Source organism: Kryptolebias marmoratus, linkage group LG15 (genome assembly GCF_001649575.2).
Source record: "Kryptolebias marmoratus isolate JLee-2015 linkage group LG15, ASM164957v2, whole genome shotgun sequence".
NCBI classification, from domain to species: Eukaryota; Metazoa; Chordata; class Actinopteri; order Cyprinodontiformes; family Rivulidae; genus Kryptolebias; species Kryptolebias marmoratus.
The window spans coordinates 12,620,238-12,637,653 of record NC_051444.1 but is presented as its reverse complement, the minus strand read 5'-3'; the positions used below and the strand labels follow the sequence as shown (position 1 = coordinate 12,637,653).

Below are 17,416 nucleotides of genomic sequence, written 5' to 3'. Positions count from 1 at the left end.
ACAAATGTCTCCAAATTCACAGGACTTGTTGTCCATGATGAGAGGAATAAACACAGTTAAAGACTTGTTGGTAAATTAACTAGTTGTTGGATAATTAATGATCTAAATAACATTCAACCCGAATGTTATTTAGATAAAAGCGAAATACCACTTTCAGGCGGAGAAAACCCGCATAAAAATATTACAACAGTTCACTGCAAACCCATATGATGCACTCGATCCACAACAGAATACATGCAGTCTAACACCAATTAGGTGTTGTGATGAGAAGCTATTTTATTTTATTTGTCCACCAGCCACTATGGCTGGTGGACAATTTTTTTAATTTCCACCCCTGGGTAGGAATAAATAAACTAGTCATTTTGGGAAAATTAGTGCAGGCAGACAAGTCAATCACCACAGAGCAGAATGTGGAACAGAGCGGTGCAGATGCTGATGAGGAAAACCCCTGAAAACACCAAAGTAAGAAGAGGCTGCTTCAGGCTCTTTCTTTGTCATTTATTTTTTGTCTTACCGTCTACTACAGTGTACTTTTATATTCCTCGTTCACATCCTTTTGTCTGTATGAGAGATGATGCAAATCATGGCTCAACTTTAACACCTGAGGGAGAAAATTCCTGCAAACAGGTTGAAAAATGGTGCAGAAAGTACTGAGACAATGCATTAAGGACTATGTTGTTTTAAAATACATTTACATATGAATATCTGGATTTCCACATATGTCACAAATGTATCAGAGAGGCACTTTCCCATCAAAAGAAAGATAATTATTTGCTTTCAAATATATTTTTTTAATTAGAAGTGCTGTGAAATTTTATGTTTAGAAGTATGAAACAGGCAAACTCAGATATACATACCATGGAGTCAGACATACATTTTAACCTCATTTGTTACAATGAAATGTTTTAGAAGACAGTCATTGTATGGAGAAGGAAAAACATGTGCAAAATCTTAAAGTTCTGCTAAAAAAAAAGGACAAGTAATCAGTCAAATAAAGGCTTAATGTTATGGCAAAGATAAAAACATCCACATTAGTTTTTTCAGCTCCATCACTACGTGGCATGACAGCAGCTCTGCCAAAACCTGCAAACATCTACAGAGCATGGTCAGGACCACAGGTAGGATTGTCCAAGCACTCCTAATATCACCGGAGAGTCAGAATCTGTGATCACAACCTTGTTCTGAGTTTATATCAATGAGATCATGTCAGATAATATTGATCTGCAACATAAGTTCTGTCAAACATTAGGAACTGGTAAAAAAAAAGGAAATTTACATTAAAACAGGTCACAATATGGTACAGACAGCAAGGGCTCTGTATGAAATGCACTTTTCAGAGACTGTTTAAAAAACAAAATGTGGTTGAACATGACATGACCTAGATATACTGCATTACCTGATAATAATTTACTCAAGTGCTTGTAAAAGATATTTCACATTATGTAGAAACTTTATAATCACTTTACCTTACAGCAAATCATGAAATCCAGGACTGTACACAAGTGCTCAAAAAAACAAAAGAGAAAATAAAGGACAAACATCCAATACTGTCTTTGGCAATCTTTGATACAAACGTATCGCAGCAGAGACATCAACTCAAGTGCCATTCAGAGTTTCTGAAAGTTTGACCTGAAATCACTCAACAAACAGAGGCGAACATCATGTGTTCCTATAATCTGATCACATAAAAACAGGTTAAACAAAACCTGTATGTAAACTCTGCACACGGGTTCCTCTTTTCAAAATAAGTCCTGTCAGCTACACTCCATGATAGTCGCTGATTACTTTCATAGTGCTGTCAGCAGGCGGCATGGGCAGAAAAGGAAGCAGACGTCCCGGGTGACCCTGAGGATTCTGGGTATTATTAATGAAACCAGCAGTGAAGGGGTTAAAGCAGGGCTGAGGGACCTTATTAAATGTTTCTCCTGGACACTTGTTTAAAAGATGCCTGGTATCATTATTCAGCTTTTCTGTCATCAGAACATCAGGCTGCTCCGTTTCACCTGGAACTGGCTGGTAATCAACGTTCACCTGAAGAACCCCGGGGGACTCTACAGGACAGCCGTAGCCGGAGTTTCCAAGTTTGGGAGCTTTCTCACCGAACATCTCAAACACTTCATCAACAATGCTCCTGTTGGTGTCACTGAGGATGGTGGAGCCTTCTGAGGGGGAAAATATCCAACGATCTGCTTTGCATGGTTGATACGACATCTTTGTTGGCACAAAAGAAGTATCTTGTGCAGGAAATAAACAAGTCTGTCGGTCAGGATCGTTTACAGTGTTGCTCGTGTCAGAAGAGCACTCAAAGACGGAAAGCATTTCAGTCTTCTTCTCACCAGAAAAGTTTGGTAAAAACAGAGAATAGGTGTGGTTGAATATGTCAGATAATCCAGAACCTTGTTCATCCACGGTACCTGGAGAAAGACTAACTGAAACCAGTTCTTTGAGTGAAGGAAAGACTCTAATGGACGGTTTTTGCAAAGCTTCTAGTAATTCAGGTGATGTTAGCTCTTTGCTTATCCTCCTGTCATTATTGATTCTCTCTTGTTCCTTTGACCTGAAAAGAAACAAACACTTAGAATACAAATAAAATTACACTGTAGAGGAAATGCATTTACAAATGTGTGTGCAGCCAACTTACATTTCTTCTTCTGGAACACAGACAGATATTTTGATTGGCTCAGTTTTATAGAACTGGAATAGAGAAAAAAAATATTATGATATCATCCTACAGTGAAAATACCTTTTAAAAGCATTATTAGAAGCATTATTTGTCACAAACTCTTCATTTTTTACAGTACAGTCAGGTAAACTTGAGCTAAAACAAACAGTGCAGCAAAGCTGCTGGTTTCTGTTTGTTTTATTAAAACCTTGACATTGTAACATGACAGCTTATATGAGACTAATTCAAATTAACACATTTCCATCAGAAGGCGTCTCACCAATGGTCCTGATAAATGCAACACGGTCAACTTTAGTTCTGGATATATGTCCAACCATTTTCTCTTGGACCTAAAATCAAATGAACACGCCAGTCAGGGCTTGAAGCTTTGAGTTAATAAGACCAGAGACACAGACAGAGAAACAATGTAAATGTGTTTTTATCTGCATGTCTTACTTTACATAACAGCAGAACATGAAAGCACTCAGGATGACTGCAAAAACACTGAGGCCAAGGATGAGACCCCAGACCAGGGCTTTGGAGGAGGCTGTGAGGTGACAAACATGAAGCGAGTTTAAGATTCACCATCTGTACAGACGGCACACAGCAGAGAAACAAAACGAGAGGAAAGAACACAATCTGTCATCTGCAAACAGGCTCGAGTTGTTCGCCAACTCTTCAATGGAAACATTGTGTTAGATTCAGGATCTGTCTTACAGTGTTCCTACAGATTTTTAAAAAATGTATTTAAGTGACCTGGTCAGTTTAGATCTTTTGAAGTGTTTTTTTTTTGTGTAAAGGTTATGAACAACTAGCACCTTACCTGTTATAAATAGCTCTTTGAACAATGTTGGTTTGCTGAAACAGAGTTTCACTCTGAAGGCCAGTCGGAGCAATTCTAAGACAAAACATCTTACAGCAATTTGTGCAAACACTATTTTATAAACCTTTACACTGCCATCAATTTGCTATTTCATGTTTCTGACCTAGAATCCTATGGTTATTTGTAAATCCAAATAGCCATAAGGGGAGGGTTTCACCGGCATTTTTACAGGTTTTCTTTTCATGTTTTCTCCACATTAACCGGTTCAACCCTGCAACAACACTCAGCTGTCATTTCAGGAAACATAGTCAGGAGTGTCCTATATTAACTGAATCAAATAACGGACCAATTGATGAATACTGCGTAAAAGCATGTCAGATGTGAGCGAGGACTCACAAGCCACCATTTCATATTGTTTACAATGTGTAAATATCCATATCTTCTCATATACATGGTCAAGTTTTCAAAATTGGTTTGGATCTGATCAATGGTGATACTCACAGGTTGTAAATTCCCACTCGTTGCTGCTGTCACTGAGCTTCCCACTCAGTTTACTGAAGCTTCTTACGCTGATCATGTATGTTGTATCTGAATCCAAGTCTTCACTACTTATTGCATAGTACTGCAGTCCATTTTCCATAGCTGATGTGATATTTTCATAAACCCGGTGCTGAAAAAGAAATGATCAAAAAGAAATAAATAAAACAGAGATGTCATTAAATCTGTGTTATTTTCAAACCAACCACTTCAGCTGGTGAGCTGGTCCTACCTTCTTTATGTCTCCTTTTTTAATAAAGGTTATTTCGGCAGTTAAGTAAGGATTCAGCCGCTCCTTCGTGTTTGTTTTCCACCCGACTTTCAATTTTCCATTAGATTCAGTCACTGATTCGATGGTTGGAGCCTTTGGTTTAACTGTAGCAACAGAAGGAAGGAAAGTCAGGATCTGAACCTGCTCTCAGATCATCTCTGCAGGAGGTGAACAAGTTTCAGAAAACTCAACATACAGCTCTCTGTGGGGCTGATATTTTTCTCCTCCAGTTCTTTGCCGTCTCTCCTGACTTTCGCAGTAAAACTGTCTTCGAAACTAATAAAAGTCCAGAAGCAGCAACACTTCTCACTGTTACACGGCTGAAGAGGGCAGAGCTCCTCTCTGTGGAGAAAAAGGCCACAGGTAAGACCTCTATCACAAATATTTATAAAATTACTCTGAAAACACAACAAACATAACAAATAACAAAAACTTACAAAGAGTCATAGTGATCCTGTAAGGTCAAATTGTATTCAGAGCATTCTTTTGCCTCCAGCTGGCAAAATATCTTTTCATCGTCTTTAGTGCAGTCAAGGTTCAGTTTTCCATCATCTCCTGCACAAAACAGACATTACAGGAAAGTGTTATTTATATTTCTTTCTCCATAGAACTAAATTATTTAAAAACGGCCTGCTGGATGTACCAAAGCCTAGATGGGCAGCCGCAAAGTGTCCTAATAGAAGAAGCAGGAGGACAGCCATTCTTTTGGGACGAGCTCGTCTGGAAGTTTCAAAATAAATCCCAAAATGAGACAAATTCCTTAATCCATCACCTGGTATTTGATCGTTTGGATTGGAGAGACACGCGGCAGGTCCGACAATCCGCCGCTGACAGCCGAACTGCGCACTTCTTCTTCCTGATGGTTTTTTTTCTAGACGCTGCGGAGCCACGACTTCTGAGGAAGTTTGTTCCTCCACTCCCATTTCCTGTAAGAGAGCAGAGAGGAGGCGGTGTCCACCCGTACGGCTTCCTACTTACATTAAAAACCTCGTTTTTTTTTAGGGTAAAAATGATTTTATTTTAAGATAAAAACCGCGGAGCGTCAACAGACCAATGACGCGTTCAGGTGCAGCTCCGGGAACAAAAACTCTGTCCGGTTATTTGCAGAACTGCGACCATATTTGGTGTGCAAAGATAAGGAAACATAATTTCTGTTGTACATGTTCACATGAAGTCTTGTCATTCTTTTTTTTTTTTTTTGCCTTTGACTCATCTTCTAAGGAAAACAAAACAACAAGCAGTGGATGTCTCTTAATAAGAAATCCATCAAACTAAAACAGTCCATGTTTTATAATTTATGCACATTTTAAGAATTAAAGCAAAATCCATTCGCTTTTTTTTAATTTACAAACGTTTTGTTAAATATATAACATATTTGCACATTGATATTTGATATTATTACTGTCAGGTTTTGTTAAGAAAATAATGACATTTTTAAAACATGATCGAAAGTGATTGAGACTGAGTGGCATAATAGTTGGTTCAATGACTCGTCCACAAATTAGAGATAATGTTTTGCCTCTGTGAGAGAAGTGGTTTCAGCTCATTTATTATTATTTTTTTATGACTCTGTTCTTCCAGCTAGGAGCTCGGTGAGCAGTTACTTCTTGGTTTATATTGTGACATAACAAAACCACCAAAAAACATTTGTGTTTATGAGAAGAAAGATGTTATGCAAGTTGCACACTTTTCTCTTTAAGTTTAATTTGCAATGATTTGTGGTACAGCCCACTGGGTTTACAGAATTGTTTTTCTCATTTTAGACGTATTAGTTCAGCTTTAATATGGCTTTCTCCTTCTATTCATGACCCTGAAATCTCCTGCAAGTTTCACTTTTGTATTAAAACACAAGATTTAGGTCCGTTCCAGCCTATCCACAAAAGCTACAGCCTTACTCAGGAAGAGTTGTCTACAAGTCAGAACACCAGACCCAAATCTCTGACTCACTCCCACTCCTCTGTGGGAACAATCTCTTGGAGTCGTGACGTCATCAGCAGAGCAGGAGGAGGAGGAGGAGGAAGGCTGCAGTACGCAGGACAGGGGAGAGGACGACAGCAAACAGACAGTAAAAAGCACAACATCACACCCTGAGCTGGATAAGCATAAAGTAACAGAGGAAAGAACTTCTCCTCTCCCTTCAGAGAAGAGCTTTTACAGTACTCCATCATTTACTGGATATCCAAACTTGTGTTTAGGACCAATTGTTGGAAACAGACTCAGACTGAACACTACCTTTAGTCCGTTCCAGGCTGTCCACAAAAGTTACAGCCTCACTCAGAAGGAGGTATCTACAAGTCAACGCACCAGATCCATTTCATCAAGCTCATCAGCATGGGAGGATTTACCTTTATCTGAGAGCCTCACAGAATTTTTAGACAAATGCAACAAAGATTGTGAAGTTCTTGGTGAAATAAAACCAAGTTCAAATGTGCAATATGAAAAACAGACAGCAAGAACTAACCTGGAAATCCCAAACCCAGCAGTTAGATTGACTTCTGTTACTTGTCTTTACAAATTTGGTGAGCTCTCCTCTCATATTTATGAAGATAGCATAACATAAACTTAACATGTTTAAAAATTAAGAAGGCTGGAGTCAAAACATGATTTGGAAATCATGCTTTTCTTTCTAGTCATCTATTGTAATGCATCTTTTAGGGCCCTTGATTTTCTTCAGCTGATACAAAACGCTGCAGCGAGGCTTCTAACTGGAGCAAACTGAAGATCATACTGACAGTAACTCGTTTTAATTTCTTCTCTTGAGTCTTTTAACATTTATAAATGGTCCTAAAAAGAATTGTTTTGATTTATAGATGTGTTAAAATTTTTCAGCAAACGTTTTTAATAAGGATGTAATGGCCAAAAATGTGCATAACATCTTCTCTATGTTGAGGGAGGGGTGCCACTGTAGGAAAGTGTGTGTGTGTGTGTGTGTGTGTGTGTGTATGCTCCCTGGCACTGCTTTCAGCAGCAGCTTGGCCTTGGAGCAGAACTGCTGTTCTTAGTGCCACTGTGTGTGATCATACAGGGTCACTGTGGTAGAGAGAGGACAATGTCATGCCAAAGAGCTAAGAATAGCTGTGAGTAAGAGAATTAGAGCAAGACGAAGATGATGTTACATGAGTTAAAAAGGAAACTGGACATCTCGTACACAGCTGGCCTCCTGAATGTGAAGCAGAGGGTGGGTTGGTATGTGGTCAGGTGTCTATGGCATGACTGAGTGTGTGTCTTCAGACAGGACCGTTTAGACAAAAGCACTTCACACTTTGCAAGGAAATACTCTTCAGACAACAACTTTTCTCTTTTGAAATGGCCTCAAATGAATGAAGTTTCCAACTGAGCTGTGCAGACAGTCATAGCCAGTTTAGTTTCCTAATAATGTTCTGGCACCAGTTCTTAGTTTATCCAGAACCTTGAAAATTAGTGAAACTAAAATTAGCTTTAATAACTTTTCCTTGTCCCCTGATTTTTCTGATTCCATCTGCAGATTGGCATTTAGCATGTCTTTGATAGTTTTTAGTGCAAATAGCTGTTTTCCAAATATTAATGTGGCTTAAATTTAATAATTTGTATAGATTTCGCTCTCTTTTTCTTTGTTGTCAGCACCACTAAATTTTCAATAAAAATCTCAATCTTCCATTTTTAAAGTTTTGTTATTGGTTGGCATGTTCATGCTGGGCTTCTCATGGCAGAGTGGCTTTGTACAATTCAAATCATTCTTGCTCGTTATTTTATGCTAAGAAAACATCAACAAAAACAACAAAGATACATAAAAATATTTTAGAGAGCCCATTCTGGACTGACAGTTTTATTCATGCGTGAAATTAAATCATCGATTTAAAATAAGATTTGTCTGGTGGTTGATGTGTAAAAATGAGAGGTCTTCATACTAGCTAAAACCTTTCTGAGGGAGTGGCAGCCTGTGTGATGAAGCAGTTACTTAACTGTTACACTGCTGTGATTTGAAGATGTTCAGTTGTTTCTAGAAGCTGCAGTTGGCTGTGTGTCCAGTCTCCTCTGCACAGCATGTGAGCTATGTGACTGCTCACCCAGTGAGTGGAAACACTTCAGGCCACTTTGAACTGAACTTACTCTGTGTGAGAGAGACCACGTTGCTCCGCTTCTGGAATCCTGGCACTGACTTCCTGTTGCATAACCAGCCCTACTCACAAACTGAGTCTCTCAATGGTCTTGGTTCGTACGAGAGCTTAAAGGGCATCTTGGGTTTGCAGTGACTACTCAGGTGATGGTGCCCAGAGATCAAACTACACCCCATGAAATGGCTTTCAGTCATCAGGGTGCCCACTGCTGGAATGAGCTCTCTGTGGCACAAATAACTTTTCTTTTAATAAACCTGTCTGTCTTGTTTCTTAAGCACTGTTTATCTTTTTTTATTCCATACCTTTTGTGTTGCTGCAGTTTTTAAATACATTTCCCTTTTTGAGCAATTCTTGGTTAAATTGTAGCAGCAATAACATACCTGCTATGAAAGGGAAGGTTTTTTTTTGTTTATTTTGTTTGTTTATTTAACAATGATGGGTTTTATTATTTGGCCTTCATTTGAGATTCACAGTGTAGGGTCACAAGAATACCTGGGATGACAGTGAGGCAAGACCCACAATAATACTCAGCTGGTTATGGACACATGATGAAAACAGATGAATAGATGAATACCCTTGACTTTATTACAAAACTTTATGCTAATTGAGGAGAGCGGCTGCATTAGTTCTGAAATCTAAGGACATCTATATGCACAGTATTTAATGGAATAATTTTCGAAACTCTTAGGAAAGGGAAAGTTCAAATCTATTCAAGTATGAATTTGTGGAAAGATTTTGAATGGCTAGTATCTTACCTGTTGTAGATAACTCTTGGTATGGCCTCAGTTCGGAGAAACAAGGTTTAATTCTGACAGGACTGATGAACTAACAGCTCGTCTAGCAGCTGCCATCTTGTCCAGGACTCCATTGAAAAAGAGATCTCGTAATCTCAATGGGACTCATCTATCTTTTTAAAATAAAATTATAAACAAATAAGTCGGAATGGGACCAGAATGGGAACGCTTTGTTCTAATAAAAAGAAAAGAAAAAACAGACAAGCATGGAAATCTATGTAAATAATTGTGTAATGTAAAATAAATCACAATGCAAACAGCATTTGTTAGAACTATGATGAAGTTTTTGGAATGGAATGTTTTAAGACCACAGTAATCTGCTTTAATCTAGGCCTTTCTTGAACTAGCCATTAGCTGTATAATTCTGTCAGAATTAAACTCAATTTCTCCAAACTGTGGTTGTTCAAAGAGCCATCTACAGCAAGATATTAATTGTTCGTATTTTTCCATAGAACCACATTTCAAAACAACTGAATTGTCACTTGAAACAGAATGTAGCGTTGCAATTTAATTTGATTTCATTTCAATGAGGGGTTTATCTGTGTCACGAGACAAACTTGACATGAGTCACAATGTGACGCAGTGTGCTGCAGTAGTATTTCCATTGCACAGTTGTCAGGGAGAATGTACGGCTACCTCGGGGACAGCGAGAGGTGTCGCTGTAACCCTAGAGCACTGGAAGGATTAAAAGTCATGACGAGCACGTGGTCCGAAGGGTGGGGAAATGGCTTTGTATGGAGTTGTCAACAAACGGTCAGCTGATGGGAACCCACTTCTGACACTGAAGAAGTTTCCCTCAGTAGAAGTGAAGCACATAGAAATGTTTCCATGCATCAAACACCTCTTCTTTGGCCTTGTTACGACCCATTGGCTCAAATGGATGTAGCGCAATGAGTAGCACACAGACAGGTGGAGTTACAAAAATAAACGTTATTAGCTGAAAATAAGGAGAAGAGGGAAACCAAACAGCCAAACGGCACCCTGCACCCTGCACCCAAGGGAGACATGAGAGAGGAATGATCACTCTTCACTTTCTCAAAGTAAAGACTGTGGCCCACTTAAATAGACTGCTCACACCTGCAATTGGTTGCAGTAATTGCAGTAATTTAACAAAAGGTGACTTTATTCGTAAAAAACACATGCACACACACTAAGGTATGCCTTCAGACCTTCTGCCCTTACATGCCCCTGTGTAAGCTCACTGTAGGCTGTGACTGGGATTTGACTTCTCTGCAAGAAACAACAGATTAAATGTGAGTCTGTATGGTGTGTTTTTACATTGGTATAAGTGGTAATGAGAGTCTTAATCTGTGTCATTTAGACAGCTGCCCTGCTGAGTGCTGAGAGCAGGAATACTGGCTCTGCTTGTTGTAGTTCTATGGTTTCATGTTGATCCTCCTGCGGGCCGGTGTCAGTCCCCCTCCATATCGGGCCATGGAGATTCTGACATCAGAGGCCAGCACTCCTTTTAGGCACATGAACCTCTACGTCACGCTATGCTCCCAATATGAAAAGCGTGTGATTGTTTTCCGAATGAGACGGTGTGCACACAGATTAAACTGGGACTATATATTCTCCATGGAGGTTCTGTTTTCTCTTTAACCGAGACGAGAGTGGAATAGCGGGTGTTTGTTGCTCCTCTCATATGATACAATGCAGGTAAGATTAATTATTTCTACATGAACTTTTTCAAACAACCATCAATGGCATTATACTCTTGCATGTGAAAGTTTAGACACTTTGCTCCTTTCTGGGGTTGTAATTTAATTGGTAAATTCAGATCTTCACTGACTAAATGGCTTTAGTCAGTCACACATATTAAAAGCACAGTTTTGTTAATCAGCTCAGAGTCCTAAAAAAAAAAAGTTATTTTGATTTCAATTATTTGTTGTATGAAAGAGAAGTCTTTCTTTTCGATCTCCGGGATGGTTTGGTAGAAATAGGCACAAGTGTTGCATTTTTATTATTCATATTATGTTTACCTTTCAGATTTTAAAATGATGGTATCCTGTATAAAATGTGAAAATCTAAATTCAGGGATTTTCAAGTCATTTTAAATCTTGTATTACTTCAAAAACGGTACAATGCCACAAACTGATTCTGTAACTGAAAATTAAGAATTATTTTTTAATGCTCACTTTACATTTAATGCCCTTATTATCATAATTTGTGTTACTAAAATTTACTCACAAACAGAAAAGGGAGCATGTTTAAATATTTTTTCTTTGCACTGATGAGTTTTAACTTATATTCAGTGATGAAAATTTATCGGAAGTGTTTTTGAGCACTTATAAAGTTGAGTTTGTTTTAATTGTTCCGCCACTAAAAGGCCTACAATTAATACGATGTCATTTCCTATTAAGTTAGGTTTAGTATTAGGCTTCAGATTGTATACAGACATGTCTCTTAATTTTTTATGTACAGTTTTTAAAAGTCATTTATATATCCACACCTTGCCCTTGCAGTGTTTTACCAAGTGGTGAACCTCTCAGTCAGTCCTGTGAAAGTTCTCTTTTCATTCAGCATCTTATTTTTAGCATGTGATACTGTAGAATAGTGAATGAAAATCTGATATATGTTTCGACTGTCCTTCTGACATGTACGGTAAGAAATAAAACGCAGTGTTGAGCTCTGATAGCCACAGAGAAAATGTCAAGAACGAATTTTCAACTATTTTTTAAATTAGGTTTTAAACAAGAGACAACTACTCACACCAACAAATAATTGCTTAAATCAGTATTTAAAAAATCAAACAAACCAAACTTTTTAAACTGCGGTGGTGAGCTCAGTTCACTGAAAGCAGAAAATCTATTCTCATTTCTGAAGCTAACATCAGTCTTTTATCTTTTTGTCTCTAGATTGGAAACAAAGTAATACACAGACAGGCTTTGGTATTAAAAGCACTGCAATGGTCTGTTTTCCAGCTCTTCTTTTTGAAGCCCCTAGACTACAACTTTAGATCTGTCATTTAACTCTAAAGAGCCATGCTTTGATGATGGCGTACAGAAGATTCATACACTGATGTGTGGTTTCTGTTTGATCATTTTCTCCAGGTGACAGCTTGTGTTCAGGAAGTTGGTCACCACACAGCATCGCTGTTGGCACATCTGAACCTTCAGCGAGAACAGGGTCAGTTCTGTGACTGTGTGCTCAGACAGAGAGAGAACTCAGATCAGATATACCCTGCACACAGGTGAGCATCATTTATTTTCCCTAATTAAAAAAAATACTTTAAAGTTTCCATACATCATCCCAACACCAGTTGATTTTTACCCTCCAAGGTGTGTACTGGCAGCTTCTAGTCCAGTGTTGGCATCCATCCTCCCCTCTACTGGTGTCCTGGTGGAACTGCAGGATCCGTGTCTGTCTGACTCTGTTCTGGCATCTCTTTTGGACTATATTTACACTGGGGCTCTGCCATGCTCTCTCAGCCAGCAGCAGTATTACAGGCTGCTCACTGCTGCATGTCACCTGCAGATGAAGGAACTGCAGGAGGCTCTGAGGGCAGCCTGGAGACGGAAGATTGCTGAAGAAAATGGAAGCGCTTCAAATGGAGCTGAAATCCATTCATTCAAAGGCGTTAATAATACTTGCAAAACCGATCTGAAGACCTTCAGTGATCTTTCATTATCACCCAAAACACAATGTTTTAGAAGACTTGAAGAAACAAGACCACAGTATTCACTTAATGTAGCCACATTTGAAAAGGCCCGGATGAAAAATAAAGAAAAGGGCATAGATGAAAATGATCCAAACTATCCCAGGAGACCAGATGTGAGGACTTTAAATAGTCTAAGTACCTTCTGTGTACTTAAAAGCAGTGGTAGAGTTAATACAAGTGATGAAAGACAGGTAATCTATTCAACTCAACAAAACTTGATGCTAAATAATCCTGTCACTGTTGAGGTCCATGACATTCCTGGAGTGAACCAAGAAGTACATGAATATCAGTGTCATTCAGACAGCCTTGTAAAACCAAAGGTCTGGCAGGGCAGCTCAGAAGACAAGTTGTTGGGAACGTCTAAATTAAAAAGAAGATCCTCCTTATCCTCTGCTACACTGCCACATCATTGTTATGGGGAAGTGCCCGTCATCCGTCACAGCAGTAGAGCAGCTGTGTTGCGGTCTGCTGTCTCACGCTCCTCCAGCACAGGCAGTGACAACACCATCAAAGGTATTACCACTGAGCACAAAGAGCAAGATGGAGAACAAACTCAAGACTCCAGAAACAATAAAAATCTCAATGTATGTGCTGTTCATCCTGAGCTGAATGACAATCATAACAGCAGTACTACAGATGGATTTATAACTAACAACACTGAGCTTTCCTGTAAGGGTTTAACACACAATATAGACCACAACAATCAGCATGCTCATTGTGACCCTTTACACAGCAACATGAATCTGGTGCCACAGAATAAAGACAGGAGCAAAGGGTTAAAGCGCCAAGCAGAAAGTGATTTTGATCATTTTTCCTCCAAACACAAACGTTTAGATTGTCTTGAATGTCACAATGAGTCACCGACAACAGCTACAGAGGAACTAACTATGGACTGGGGAAATGTAGTTTCACTTCCTGTGCAGGACGGCGCAGGAAGTGACTTTCACTGTGAAGAACGTCTTGATGTGGAAGCGAAACAGGAGCTCATTTCCTGTGTCCGGTTGCTTGCTAAAACAGACATGGAAGACAAAAACTGCACGCCTCATGGATCTGAAACCAATCAATGCTCAAATAATTGTGGATCTGAAAAAAACAGAAATGATGCCGTTTCCATCCAGCATAAATACAAATCGAACAACACATCCACCTCATCAGAATCAGGTTTGGATGATGCCTTTGCTTCTGAATGTTGCACATCTTCTGAATCTAAAGAAACCTCACGCTCTAAGACCATAGAGTCGTGCTTTTCTCCAATGACCCTGATAGAAAACAGCATGTCTGACTCTGCAAGTGAAGCCATTGGTCAGCCATACTATGGACACCTTCATTATCAGTGCTTCCCACATCAGGACACACACTTATTGATCCAAGACTCTAATTACAAATACTCTCAGCACGTTCGCTCTCATAGTTTGGATGATTCAACTGATGAGGAAGAGGCTGGTTCCTTTGCCATGAAGCAGCACAATTCCTCAGAGAAAACCAACCAGGTTCTCCTGCAGAACCTAAACTCCAAACGTGCTGAGCTGCCCTGGAAACACACATCTGACACAGAGGAGAGAGGGGTCATAAAAAGGAACAAAGAGTCTTCTGTTTCCAGGGATGAGGGTTTCGATGAGACTAACGGACAGAGAAATGACAAGGAAAGAAACTCTTCAGATAAGGACCAATGCAGGACAGAAGCTCAAGCTGACCAAAAAGCTGATGTTATAAAGGTTTCTGAGACCGTCACCTGGTCAGTCTGTCCAACCCCAAGTGTGACAGACTCCATGCCCTCCACTTTGTCTGCTTGCGTGCCTTCCAGCCTTCCAGACAGCACGCCAGCAGAACGAGCTGCTCCTCATCCCCAGCCTTTCCAGTGCTCTCTCTGTGACCGTTCCTTCAGCCAGCGAGGCTCTCTGAACAGGCATGTGCGGAGCCACCTTGGCGTACGACCCTTCCCCTGTCCCTGCTGCCCCATGACCTTTTCACGTCAATACCGTGTCACAGAGCACATGCGTGTTCACCAACGCTGCACGCTTGGAAACGGCTTCCAAAAGCCTGTGGACTCTTCCAGTAAAGACAATGAAAAAAGGCCCCAAAACTAACATATGTTTCTTACTAAAATACAGTTTTAACAAGAGAAGATGACATTTTGTTTATAGAGGTGACCTGTCAAATGATGCATCACATAAATGACTTTTATCTGTAACTTCTTGCAAGTTTAAATGATTATATCTGTGACTTTTCTTTTTAAATCTGCAACTTTTATTCTAGATTTTAGCAAAAAAATGTAGCTCTGGATATTTTTTGTAAAAACAGTAAAATTTCCTTCAAGAATTATTGTATATCAGATGTATCCGTTAACATTTTGTTATTTATATATTTTTACTACTAGAATGGATATTGGCAGCTCTTTTTATTGCTCTAACAGTCGTAGAAATTGTTTATTTGCCCTATGAGACCACACATCAGACAGAAAGAGTCAGCCACTCACTGGAGAACGTATTCAGCATTTAGGTGTTACTGAACTTGATGCTTCCCTTTGGAACTAAAATCAAAAACAGCAAAAAACGGTAATGACCTGCAATCTACAGGTAGCTAGAGAGCAATTACGTTTGTTGGGCTCTGCTGGATGAAAATGTCAATATTTCACCCTCTGACTGTTTTGTATGCCACAGAAACCATAAACATTAGCTTAGAAAAAGTATTTCTGTTTGAATTGTTTTCTTATGATTACTGACTGCAGAGCTCAACAAAAGGTTTTATTGTGTTTATAATATAGGCCTACTACCAGCAAAAGTAATGATTATGATCATGAGATGAGATCAAATACATAAATCAAAAAACTACAGCTTACATATAAACTTTTTTGTTATAGAAGGATGAAGTCAAAGTTTACCTGCAGTTGAAGTTATGTTGCAACTTATGCATAAAACACCCACCCACACACACATAATTTGCATTTTTGCAAATGATGCACCTCTACATGTAGCTGCTGTGGACATCTAACAAGTGCTGTCTGTTGTCTGACTGCTAACAAACGGATATCTGTAAGTTCCAAATGAAATAATTAGCACCAGATCATAATCTAGTCTCTAAAACAAACAACAAAAAACTAACTAGACATGCAACATTTTTCTTTCTTTTTAAAATTGTTTTCAAACCTAGTAATTTTCTTTTTATTTCATTTTAACATTTTGGAAATCCATTACATAAAGTCTTAGAATACATACATTTTTACAAGTTGTATTTGATTAAAATAGGAAAATACAAACAACAGCAACAACAAGTGTTCACAAATTATCTATAAACTCCAAATTTAGCTATTACTATCTGTTAACATTGAGTGAAATGCTCAGTTATGATTCCTGTTCACTTTATAAAGAGCCCTAGCAGTGTTAGCTCAGTTTAGCTGTTTCTTCTACTGTGGCTGCTTCAAATGTTCACATGTAGTGCAAATAAGAAGAGGACAAAGGTTGTTTAACTCCAGACTGCAGCTCAGGCAGTGAGGAAAGCTTGTTGTTCTGCTGATTCTGAGTGCAGGTGTAAAAATGGTGAAATGTTAAGAGCTTACATGGTTGTGGTTGAACTAACTGAAACCCAGAGACAACACCGTACATAATAAACTTTAGTTGCATTAGTTGTGGTGCATCGTTCACAATCACAATATAAAGATGTGGTTCACATTTAGAAATCTAAAACTAAACAGACAAATAAGTTTGTTTTGTTTTTTTCCTTGCTGCTTAGTTTCAGATCTTCTTCTTGCGCTTGTCATTCAACTGGTGTTTCAGGTGCTGTCACATTCATCACTACAATGGCCTGAAAAAAAAGGGGAAACAATGCTTCACTAGTGCGACTGGTGTAACTTTAAGTCTATGACATATTGTGGCTTTGATTGGAACATGAACAGGTCTTTGCATGTTTTTACCTGAGTTTTTGTGGAGCGCAGCGCAGCCCCTGCTAACACTGACATGATGATAAAAATAATTACAGCGACAAAACTGTAGACTGCATGGACTGCTTCTAAGGTCACCCCCATCACCTGAGCAGAAACAAACAGGTCACACTCAAAAAACACATATCATCACGTAATGAAAACATTGTTTGTCAGGATTTCGGGGTCTTGGGTTTGTTTTTGTATTGAGTTTGTTTCTTTAATTCTGTTATTTGGTTCCTGTGTTTAGTTTTGGTGTCTTGTTCCCTGTGCCCTTTGTGTTCCCTGTCATCATTCACCTTTCCTCTGCTCAGTACCTGTCAGCCTGCCTCAACCAGCCACACCTGTCCCTCGTCCAAAATCAGTCACCTGCGTCCACTTTCTAATCATCCTCAGCTTTTAAAACCTGGTCATCTCTGCTGGTTCGTTCTGTGTTTTCCTTCAATGTGCTGTCTAGTTTCCCTAGTGTCTTGCCCTCTCGTCTTCCTGGAATCCTGTTTTGTTGTTTACAGGTGCTGGTCATAAAATTAGAATATCATGAAAAAGTAGATTGATTTCAGTAATTCCATTTAAAAAGTGAAACTTGTATATTATATTCATACATTATATACAAACTCATATATTTCAAATGTTTATTTCGTTTAATTTTGATGAT

The 17,416-nt window shown here is 38.9% G+C and overlaps 3 protein-coding genes across 4 annotated transcripts in view; 1 reads left to right on the top strand and 2 right to left on the bottom strand.

The window, feature by feature from the left end:
* il4r.2 (interleukin 4 receptor, tandem duplicate 2) overlaps positions 1-5,231 on the bottom strand; it is a 16,359-nt gene extending 11,128 nt beyond the window's left edge. Inside the window, exons 1-9 of one of the 2 annotated variants that reach the window (XM_025006485.2) lie at positions 4,937-5,197; positions 4,731-4,848; positions 4,490-4,635; positions 4,255-4,397; positions 3,987-4,155; positions 3,119-3,209; positions 2,943-3,012; positions 2,642-2,694; positions 2,026-2,557 (exon numbers count right to left, since the gene is read on the bottom strand). In XM_025006485.2, the coding sequence (XP_024862253.2) occupies positions 2,026-2,557; positions 2,642-2,694; positions 2,943-3,012; positions 3,119-3,209; positions 3,987-4,155; positions 4,255-4,397; positions 4,490-4,635; positions 4,731-4,848; positions 4,937-4,994 (1,380 nt within the window). In that variant the 5' untranslated portion in view covers positions 4,995-5,197. Of the gene's footprint in view, positions 1-786; positions 2,558-2,641; positions 2,695-2,942; positions 3,013-3,118; positions 3,210-3,986; positions 4,156-4,254; positions 4,398-4,489; positions 4,636-4,730; positions 4,849-4,936 lie in introns of those variants that run through there. The other variant, XM_037979789.1, reaches the window with a different exon arrangement.
* Positions 5,232-10,708: 5,477 nt separating this feature from the next.
* On the top strand, positions 10,709-16,379 carry LOC112450584. The gene is made up of 3 exons (XM_025006512.2): positions 10,709-10,843; positions 12,238-12,377; positions 12,466-16,379. The coding sequence occupies exons 1-3, from the start codon at positions 10,838-10,840 to the stop codon at positions 14,930-14,932; spliced, it is 2,613 nt and encodes an 870-aa protein (XP_024862280.1). The 5' UTR covers positions 10,709-10,837; the 3' UTR covers positions 14,933-16,379.
* LOC108237326 overlaps positions 16,036-17,416 on the bottom strand; it is a 5,421-nt gene continuing 4,040 nt past the window's right edge. Inside the window, exons 6-7 of the mRNA XM_017418671.3 lie at positions 16,756-16,869; positions 16,036-16,646 (exon numbers count right to left, since the gene is read on the bottom strand). Coding sequence (XP_017274160.1) covers positions 16,599-16,646; positions 16,756-16,869 — 162 coding nt within the window. The 3' untranslated portion in view covers positions 16,036-16,598. The remainder of the gene's footprint in view (positions 16,647-16,755; positions 16,870-17,416) is intronic.

Excerpts from the sequence above, each read along its gene's own strand:
- LOC112450584 (XM_025006512.2), top strand. Across the intron at positions 12,378-12,465 it reads CAGATATACCCTGCACACAG|GTGTGTACTGGCAGCTTCTA; the intron begins GTGAGCATCATT and ends TTACCCTCCAAG.